This window comes from Lampetra planeri, chromosome 48 (assembly GCF_965212315.1).
Source record: "Lampetra planeri chromosome 48, kcLamPlan1.2.h2, whole genome shotgun sequence".
Taxonomy (NCBI): domain Eukaryota; kingdom Metazoa; phylum Chordata; class Hyperoartia; order Petromyzontiformes; family Petromyzontidae; genus Lampetra; species Lampetra planeri.
This window is the reverse complement of record NC_136154.1, coordinates 3908108-3918859: the sequence shown is the minus strand read 5'-3', so window position 1 is coordinate 3918859 and position 10752 is coordinate 3908108. Positions and strand designations below refer to the sequence as shown.

Here is a 10752-nt window from a genome sequence, read left to right as displayed (position 1 = left end):
GTTATTTATTAACCCTGCCAGCCACCTGCAGGCCCAACTCAGTCATCACATGCTGCTGTACACGCATGCATTGATGCACTGCACAGCACATGAGGGCTTTCACAGAACCACACTTTACAACCTTGCTGCACAAGGATATAATTAAAAGAGCGATCCATTCCTAATGTGCCACATAAACATCGCCACTCCGGCATGGTGGCACACGAGTCTATGGGTCTCTGAGTAATGAGTCAATGGGTCTCTGTGTGACGAGTCTGTGGGTCTCTATGTGATGAACCTATGGGTCTCTGTGTGACGAGTCTATGGGTCTCGGATGGATGAGTCGGTGGGTATCTGTGTGACGAGTCTATGGGCAGCACTAATGCCCCGGTGTGTCGCGTGTCTCATGTCTACTCTAGGCACCGGCGGACCCATCGCATTCTCCTACGACAACATCACCACCAACGACTTCCCCATCGAGTGGACGATCAACTTCAACGACAAGGTGGGCAAGGGAACGTATTTTCTCACGATTGATGTGCATATGCAATTTCTTCGTCTGCTTCCACGCGTTTGTCCCACTCAGTTCAAGGTCCACTCTGCATAAACCATGGCATACTTGAAGATGCACAAAAATTAAAAACTTTCCGGTAGTCGTGGTGCGACCGTGGTCATCCAGAACAGAGACCATACAACGTGTAATTGCCCAATGCCCCCATCCACAAGTTCAAAGAAGGAGACATCACAGTGATGATGATGATGATACAGCTACTCCGCTACTGCTCCTGACGTGGTTGTCTGTCACTTGACCACCTGCATGTGACATTGTAGTTGTAGCTCTACATCCAAATCAGCAGCTCCTATCACTACCCCGTCACTCCTCCTATCACTACCCCAGAACAGAGACCGTACAACATATAACGACGCAATGCCCTGATGCACAAATACGAAGGTAGACATCACAGCGATGTCACTCCAATACTCCTGACGTGGTTGTTATCCATCGCTTGACCACCCGAATGTGAAATTGAAGTCGAGGGTCTGCGTCTAAATTAGCAGCCATATGACAAGAAGACGACGACGCCCTGCTCACTCAGCTCCACCCTCTCCCTTGGCCCCGCCCCCACCAGATCGTCCTGCCTACCATCTCAAGGTACTTCCACTTCTGGGAGCTGCGCAGCGGGCGGGAGGTGTACCGCGTGGACGGCACCACGGTCACGCTGCTGCCCAACGGCACGGCGGTCCGCTTCACCACCCCGCCCTACGTGTTCAGTGGCGGCGTCCCGCTCTACATCACCGTGGACGAGGGCGCCGCCATGATGGTCGTCAATGGCTCCATCACGAAAAGCTACGCGCACGGCCAAAAGGACTGGGTGTTCATGCTGCGCAAGAAGGTCTATGGTGAGCGTCGCCACGCTCAATCGCTCGAGTTGCAGCGGTGTCAATCGGCCCAAATGCCTGAGTGGCAGCGGTGTCAAACGTCAGAATGTGCATGCATAATGTACTTACAGTGGGTCCCTGATATACATCGAGGGTTATTAAGGACCGGAAAGTTGTGACTTATAACGAGCCTACGTATAACGGGACCTTTCCCCCCATAGGAATACCACTCCATGTTCATGGGAAGGGGGGATAGGGACCTACGAGTGTAAACATTGCCTGTGTAACGCAATAAACAATGGAACAAGGTCAGAATAGGGGCCGGAACTTAGGAGAATGTTGCCTAGCCACAAAAATACGTATTTTTCATGTACATAAAACTAGGTACATTTACAGTACCTGTACCATACTGTACACGACAACGTACACATTTATAATCAATTATGAGTTCAATAACCTTTAAGCAGCATTTCCACTTGTCAAATACTTCATTGAAAACCATTTGTATGAGCATTTCGAAGCAGCCCTGTACACCTTAAAACGTCTTCTTTTTATGAGAATACTTTTTTGCGACATTTTAAAGCAATGACTCATACATAAAACCATTTTTAGTGTAATATAACACAGATTTAAGCCGCACCACCTCGACATAATAATAGGCTCAGTCAACCATTCTACACAACAAAGACTAATTTCCTGGCAGCGATTTCAGCCGCATCATCTCTACATAACAAAAAGGCTCAGTCCCTTTAACATGCACCTTTACATCATTCGCACCTAGTTTACACAAAGGCTCTTTCCTAACAGCGTGCTTCAGCCGCACCGAACCTCACAAAAAATGTACCCGTAAAAACAAAGTTTTTCACAATAAATCCTTTATATGCGTGTTCAGTGGGCCACAACCCAGCCCACAATGGTCTTTGAAACGGGCGGCTAGAGTCCTCTTGTCCTCTGGCTTGAGATGGCTGCCACCTATGGGTCAGATGATTGCCTGCCACCATTAAGCAATTGGTAATTAAATATAAAAAAAATATTACCTAAAAAGTGTCAAATTTTGGAAAAAAAAATTCACAAAAAGAAATTGTCACGCACAACGAGTCTGATCACGGGAAGTGGGTTAAAAAACGACCTAAAGATTTGCACGGTCGTAAGCGCGCAAGCAAGTTAACTTAATATAAAGGATTTAAAAATACTATTCAGGGCCTACCTTGGCTCCTCCCACCCTCAACCAGTATATATAAAAATACGGTTTTCTTGGAATTTCTCTCACTTGATACAACTATCGTGCTGTGACTGTTCCACCTGAAGACGGAAGCTTGTGTTGCCTCCGAAACGTCGTGATTTTTATTTTATTTTTAGTTTACTTTTTATTAATTTAAATTTTTTACCTACGTGACTTTACCAAAAAAACCTAAGAATATGAATCCTTGCAGTCATGAAAGCTTCAAATCTAGAAATAACACAGAATCTTAAACGGCATTTGAAAAAGATTTTGAGGAGTGGATCAGTCGTGTTGAAGGGTTGTGACGATATTTTGCAATAAAGTCTCTGGCACCCCCCCCCCCCTCCCACAGCCGAGTGCTACGCCGTTGGCGACCCCCACTACAGCTCGTTTGACGGGCGGCTCTTCAACTACATGGGCACCCACACCTTCGTGTTGGCGTCCAATTGCCTGGGCGGGCAGCAGCAGCCAACGGCGTGGCGAGTGCTCGCCAAGAACGAATACCGGGGCCACACGGACTTTGCTTGGACGCGGGAGGTGCACACCGAGATCTACGGCTACACCATCTCCTTTCTTAAGAGCGGCACCGTCTGGGTGAGTGCGAGGGAGTGAAAGCTCATTTCAACCGTGCTAATCGGCGGTGCCACGAGGCTGATACCCTCATGGCACTTGCAGCCGCCACAGTGGCCACCGGGAGGGCTCTGGGTGGGTACCAGGGACTGGTGACTGCTGCATCTCCAACTAAAACATATCCATTTGAGTTTGTATTGGAGGCCCCGGGGGGACAGCTGCCAATGACGTCTCCCAGCCAAACCCCGTTTGGCAGAGCCAGGAGATTAACCCCCCACCCCCACCACCCCCTCCCCCCTTCGAGGTACCTCCGGCAATAGCGGAAATCACTGCGTGTGGCCACGTGGACTGTTCGAACGCTCACTGTAAAAAGGAGAGGCTGTTATTCCACTATCGTGCCAGACAGGGCCCATCTGGCTCCACTGTCGTTGTTTGGCCCTGAACTGGGGCGACTAGTGTGGCCTCGTGTTGTTATTGCTGTTGTTGTTCTGGGGACCCGAGAGGGAGATCGATGGTCAGCGTTCGGTCGCCGTGTCGACGGCAGTTTTCGCCGTGATTCCTCGCTTGACGACAGGGTGGGTCCACGCGAAGGCTGCTACCCTTCCGCTCAACCTTGAGATGCCGAGGCTGCTTAAAGCAAGCACCGACCGTGCTTGCAAAAACACTGCCGCAGAAATCTCACTGACCCGCACCACTGTGCCGCCACGTTCGCGTCACAGCTGGACGGGCAAGCCATCAACCTGCCGTACTACGAGCCTGGGGAGAGGTTCCGCATCACTGGCTCCAGGGGCTACGTGCGTCTCACCACCGACATCTTCTTCAGCGTCGAATACGATGGTGAGGGGAAGGTGAAGGGGAGGAGGAAGGAGGGGGGTAGGAGGAGGAGGTTTGCGCCATGGTCACGTCTTCTGCAGCCCCGACGTCAATTTCGATCAACTTCGTTTGCGAGACCGTCCGTCAAACACAAGGAGGGAATTCCACAGGTGGCGGCCGGGTTTACCATGGTCCGACTTACAACGATCCGCGTTTTAGACGTCCGTATGATGCCACCACGGTCTGATTTACGATGCAGAAACTTGGTCCGGTTTCTGGGTGTGACCTTGGTGCTTGACCTTTTGTTATTCTGAAGGATTTCTATGGATTATTAAAACCCTTGCGAAATATGTCATGACGCGGTCTGTCCCTTCCCCCCACCATCACACACAGTTTGGAATAGGGTGGTGGTGTCTCTGCTGAACCACGACGTGTACTGGAACGGCACGTGTGGCGTGTGCGGGGTGTGGAACGGTGACCAGAGCGACGACTTCGCCATGCCCGATCACTCCCAGGCTCCCGACGCGGCCACATTTGGCAACAGCTGGGAGGTTCCCGGGAGGAAGAACGCAGAGAGGTGCCTTCTGCGGCCGTCTGGAATGCATTTCCTTTCCGATATTAAGAAGCCACTGGGAGCTATGATGCACTTTTAAATCGCCATCTAGATTGAGAAATTAATTTCTTTAGAACTGCTTCTTGTTGGTGTGTTTAGTTTGTTGTCCCCCCCCACCCCCGAACACCTACGATTGGCGCAATTGGCTGCATACGATGCCAAAGAAGTTCAACTACACACATGCAGTAGTAGGTTTTTACCCTTTAAACTGGTACAAAACTGACACCTTTATACAAGGCATCATGTTTGCAATAACCACAACACAAGCAGTCAAAATGCAAACAAAAAGAAACAACTCTGATGATGATATGCACTGTCCTTCAAGTTGATTGGTCCACACCAAGACCGCTTTTCTTAGAGCCTAGTCTCCATTGGTGTTGGATCAGATGGCGCCAAATGGAGACTAGGCTCTAAGAAAAGCTATCTCGGGTGTGGACCAATCAACTTCAAGGACAGTGCACATCATTATCATCATCAGAGTTGTATCTTTTTGTTTGCATTTTGACTGCTTGTGTTGTGGTTATTGCAAACATGATGCCTTGTATAAAGGTGTCAGTTTTTGTACCAGTTTAAAGGGTAAAAACCTACTACTATATTTTGCCACTGTTAAAGGAGGTCTCATAGTATACAAATACGTACTGTGAGCTGCGGTGGAATTTCAACAAGCGCCACGTGCCCACATTGCAATTCCTTCCTTTCGTGAACCGTTCCCCCACAGTGGAAGCAGCGACACGGGAGCCTCGTCCGGCATCATCCTGCACCCCGGCAAGTCGGCGATCGCATCCAGCCCCCAGCACTGCGGGCGGCTACAAGACGCGAATGGCACGCTGGCCGCGTGCTTCGCGACCGTTGACCCCGCGCCATACTTCACTGACTGCGTCTTCGACATGGTGCTGTCGGGTCTGGATGTGTCCGTGCTGTGCCAGTCGCTGGAGGCGTACGTGGCGGCCTGCAACGCGGCCGGGTTCAGCTTCGCCGACCCATGGAAGAACGGCACCAGCTGCGGTAACTTTGGCGAGTGGTGGTGAAAGCACTTTCCGACTGCTATCTAAATCCCAACACTCGTCAATCCCCCTTCTCCCATTCTGAAACGTCTCCACGCTGCGGCTCATTGGGTGGGTTGTCACCGTTCACTGCTGAATCGTGGGACGTGCGAGCGGTTGGACGTTCATTTTATTTTGGTGAGGCGGAGTTGTCGTAGTAGTAGTAACGATATCAGCACCGCTTGTTCTTAAGAACCTCATGACTCACCGCAGAGAACCATAGTGACACGACCACTGCCACTCTAAGATAGCCAGCACCACTACTCTGGATGTTGACGAAATTCTTGAAATCACAGCCGCAGTTGTTATGAAAGTGAAATGAGCACGCAAAACTGGTCATTTTAGATTTGAAGTTTTCGTGACTGCAAGGATCCATACTCTTTGGTTTTTTCGGTAAAGTCACGTAGGTGACAATACAAATAAAACTGGTCATGTTAATTACGCGCTGCTTCCCGCCTGACCGATGCAGCCTTTTGTTCATGATCCACTTCGGGAACGTGGGAGACCTTTGTTAAAAGGCCTACACCATGGGGGTAGGTCTTTGTCTCTTTCGGAGCGGCGAGCCATGGGGCTGGCCACTTACCCCCTCATGCGCCACCGTGGCCGGCCTTCATCGGCACCACTCGCAACACTTTCCTCAACAGAATGTTAAGGCTATGTGGTGGATCTTTGTCTCTTTCGCAGTGACGAGTTGTGGCGCGGGCACGCGGTTCAGCTCGTGTGCCACCGCGTGTCCAGCCACGTGCTATGACCCCGCGGCCCCGGCGCAGTGTGCGGACCCCTGCGTGGAGGACTGCGAGTGTGCCGACAGCACCCAGCTATGGGACGGCGACCAATGCGTGCAGCCAGGCCAGTGCGGGTGCCGGGACACGGACGGCCTCTACTACAAGGTGAGTGGTCGCCACCGCCTCCACTTCGCTCACACCCCGGACTGCCACACTCCCCCCACACTCACTGCCATTAGATACCACATCTCTGGGAGGTTCAACTGGGTCACGGACGGCCGCTACTACAAGGTGAGTGGTTGCCACCACCGCCGCTTCACTCGCACTATCCACCAAGAGAGACGACATACCTTCGAGGCTCAACTACCAGGGGAGTGGCTCCAGCCGCTCTGCTCACACTCCCAACCGCACTCGTCCGCCCCGGCGATGGATTCCGCTTGTGGGTCTGTTTTTGAAGTGGGCGGCCTCATGTGGTCATGAGCCACGTGATTGTGGTCACGGGCCCCCAAAGGTTCCCTACCTCTGATTCAGGGGTTATAGTTTAGATTGATTGGTTAGCAATGAGGGTTAGGTGATCGGGGTTTATGGTGAGGGTTTTGAGGTGAGCGTTACGGATTATGGTTCATGGGTTCTTTTTTAAGTTAGATTTTTGGGGTTCGGGTTAAGAATTATGGTTTTGGATGTTGACTTAGGATGAGGGATTAGGGTGCTCGGGATTAGGGTTTACCAGTTATCATTGGGTGTAGGATTAGCCTTAGGGATGGTGGTATGTAGAACAGCTATTTTTACCCCGCATGTGACGAGACTATCTACCCTCTCTGCTCCCCTCCACCTGCTCGCCCCTGTACAGCTGAACGAGGCGTTCTGGCGGCCCGGGTGCGCCATGCAGTGCACATGCGTATCTCCTAACAACATCCAGTGCAAGTCGAACTCCTGCGACCTCACCTTCAACTTCTGTGGCACGGACAGCAATGGGGTGCACGGGTGCCACTACAAGATCCGTGAGTTTCTGCGTTGTCACCAAAGATAATTGTCATTGTGCCCATCCAGCAGAGACACACCGAGTCGTCATCCCCTCGCTGTTGCCTTGCACAAGCGAGCAACACTATATCCCTGCACATATGGCAAACAGATGGCAATTAGTGCATGAGAAGGGGGTATGGAGCAGGTGAAGATTAGCCCACACTCTGCTATATCTGCCTTCTATCTGGCAGGGCAAGGGTACGGCTCCTCCTCTGCACCCACGCATGGGGAGTGTGGAACAGATGGAGATTAGCCCATACTCTGATGTACTGCCCTCTCCTGGGAGGCCAGGACGTGGTACCACCTCGATGCCCATGGGAAGGGAGTTTCACAACAATTGTGCGGTGATCCACCCACCCTCGCTGCTGCTGCTGCTGCCTCTACAGTGCTGGATCACAGGCGGCCATGTGTATAAGCAAAGCCACCACTGCCACCCCCAGTTTTGTGGAAATAGATTGAACAACAGGAAAAGGTTTGCATTACTTGTTGTTGGTGATGGTGTTGTTAATGTGGTTGCTTCGTTCGTATTAATCTTGCTGCTGCTGTTGTTTTTGCTGCTTCTGCTGCTATTGTTGTGGCTATAGTGGAGTGCACCGCCTGGGGAGACCCACACTACGTTACGTTCGACGGCCGCACCTTCGACTTCATAGGCACCTACACCTATGCCCTCACACAGGTGCGTGAGCCTCACCCATGATCTATCCACCATTGGATGAAGGGGCCTCTCCGAGCCGCCGCCGGCATCTCCTGTTTGTCCTGCAGATAGCGCTCCCGATTTTTACACAGCCCCATCTCCGTAGTGGATGTGACCCCTCTCTCTCTCTCTCCCGGGCGCGTTCTTCCCATCGTGCCCATCAACATCTCACGGCCCGTGGTGTGCCCAGCCTAATCCCGCTGTCGACCACAGTCAACACGATTCCCCTTAACTTATTTTTCTTCTTCTTCCACACGTTTGTCCCACTCATGTGGGGCGTTCCGTTGTCCTTGCCAACCTTCTCCATGCTGCCCTGTCCTGGGCCATCTCTCTTTCCGCTCCTCGGGCCACCATGGACCAATCGCACCACATTGCCCCCCCCCCCCCACCTCTTCTTCTGCCTTCCTCTTGATCTCTTTTCTTCCACTTCCACCTTCTGATGCACATCATTTTCCTGTTGGTTCTCCACATGCCCAAATCACACTCGCCTTTTCTCTCTCATCTCTGTGATTTGTACCACCTTGAGTCTTCCTCTCACTTCTTCATTTCTCACCCCTTAACTTGCTCTCTTTAATTGCGAGCCTGCACGGCATAGGTGGCAAAGCGATATCCAAAGCGATGTTGGGCCTCCCTGAGCTCAACTCGGCCTTAAATTAGTGTCTGCTGCGTGTGCGCACGTAAACAAAAAAGCAAACATCAGCACCGACCGTGTTGGCCGCGTATGCCTGGTACTTGGTTATATCATCCCCTCTTGCCGACAGCGTTTTCCCCATTCTACAGAGAGCTCCCTATAGCCCACGCAATGGGGGGAGGCGGGCATAAACAGAAAGAGGCGGGGCGTAAACATAAAGAGGCGGGGCATAAACATAAAGAGGTTGGGCATAAACAGAAAGAGGCGGGGTGTAAACAGAAAGAGGCGGGACGTAAACAGAAAGAGGCGGGGCATAAACAGAAAGAGGCGGGGCATAAACAGAAAGAGGCGGGGCGTAAACAGAAAGAGGCGGGGTGTAAACAGAAAGAGGCGGGGCGTAAACAGAAAGAGGCGGGGCATAAACAGAAAGAGGCGGGGCGTAAACAGAAAGAGGCGGGGTGTAAACAGAAAGAGGCGGGGCGTAAACAGAAAGAGGCGGGGCATAAACAGAAAGAGGCGGGGCATAAACAGAAAGAGGCGGGGCGTAAACAGAAAGAGGCGGGGGCATCAAAAGGAAAGACGTGGGGCCAAAAGTGTATTGGACAGTGGGGAACTAATCAGCAATGGGTGGGGTCGAAAGAGTAAGAAGTCGGGCCGAAGGAGTAAGGAGGTGGGGCCTAAAGAGTGAGGGCCCGGGTCATGAATTGGTTGAACTTCGCCATTCATTTCAGGTTATGAGAGCACGAAATTAAGAACATGCAGCGGGCAGCAGCATGGCGTAAATGCCCACAAATGCAGCCACAAGGCCAACAGGGAATATTTGACTGCCTCTAGTCGACTCAACTCCGAAAATGACGAAGTGATGCTAAACCAAAACTCCACAAGTCTGCTTCGACTAGACTAAGACTCCCAATTGCAATTAAAGACGAATGCTTACTAAATTAACACTGTCATATGTGTTCGCGTGTGTGTGTACACACACACACGCGCACACACACAGCCGTGCTCTGGAGCCGGCTGGAACGTGCTGGTGAAGAACGAGTTCATCTCCGGCAGCCGGTCCATCGGCCACACCCGTGACGTCTTCGTCAACATCTACGACCACAGCGTACACTTCGGCCTCGGCTGGAGAGTCTACGTGAGTGCAGGGCCCCACCTACCAGTGTTGGTCAGGCCCCGGCCTCCTGCTTAGCTTACGAGCTTCGACGAGTTTTGGGCCCGTTTGGGGGGGGGCGATCTGCGGCCAGAGTTACATAAATGGCCGACGGTAGCCTAAGCGGGGAAAAATTAACCCGTAAAAACAAAGTTTTTCACTCTAAATCCTTTATATGCGTGGCCGCTAGAGTCCTCTCGTCCTCTGGCTTGAGATGGCTGCCACCTATGGGTCAGATGATTGTCTGCCAGCATTAAGCAATTGGTAATTAAATATTTATTTATTTTCTCCCTAAACAGTGTAAAATTTTTGAAATTTTTTTGTCACGAAAATTAATTGTCACGCACAACAAGTCTGTGTGGAAAATGTCAGCTCGATTGGATCACGGGAAGTGGGTTAAAAAACGACCGAAAGATTTGCACGGTTGTAAGCAAGCCAGCAAGCACGCAAGCAAGCAAGCGAACTTAATATAAAGGATTTAAAAAAAGGCTTGTCATCACTCCGAGTAAGCAAATAATTTACGACGTCGGGAGTTCGTAATGTGAGGAGATATCTCTCGAACAGTTAAGACTTACATAGTTCACGACAAAATGAATGATTATAACATCACACCTGTCAACCCCTTACACTGGTCAACAAAAAAAAAATTCTGTCCTGGACTTTTGCAGCTGTTTTAGACTAATTTCAGGGTGCTGATTCCAAATCTGATCTCAGATTTGCTCTATCACATCTCATTTAATGCTATCGGCATACCCTATTTTCATTGATTTTACCCGAAATTAACTCTGTCACTTATGATTGCAAGTTGTTGCGAGTCAGTGACTGCTTTAGTGTTAAAATATGGTGCTGTATGTTTAGAATAGTGTGTTCATAATATCATTGTATGCAGATATCCACATTTATTTA

At 50.8% G+C, this 10752-nt stretch overlaps 1 protein-coding gene across 1 annotated transcript in view; it reads left to right on the top strand.

Annotated features, from left to right (window-relative positions):
• LOC144733871 (IgGFc-binding protein-like) overlaps positions 1-10752 on the top strand; it is a 70360-nt gene that overhangs the window by 24443 nt on the left and 35165 nt on the right. The window contains exons 10-19 of the mRNA XM_078615878.1: positions 399-484; positions 1110-1380; positions 2934-3175; positions 3871-3988; positions 4358-4541; positions 5296-5582; positions 6305-6510; positions 7196-7346; positions 7953-8044; positions 9694-9831. Coding sequence (XP_078472004.1) covers positions 399-484; positions 1110-1380; positions 2934-3175; positions 3871-3988; positions 4358-4541; positions 5296-5582; positions 6305-6510; positions 7196-7346; positions 7953-8044; positions 9694-9831 — 1775 coding nt within the window. The remainder of the gene's footprint in view (positions 1-398; positions 485-1109; positions 1381-2933; positions 3176-3870; positions 3989-4357; positions 4542-5295; positions 5583-6304; positions 6511-7195; positions 7347-7952; positions 8045-9693; positions 9832-10752) is intronic.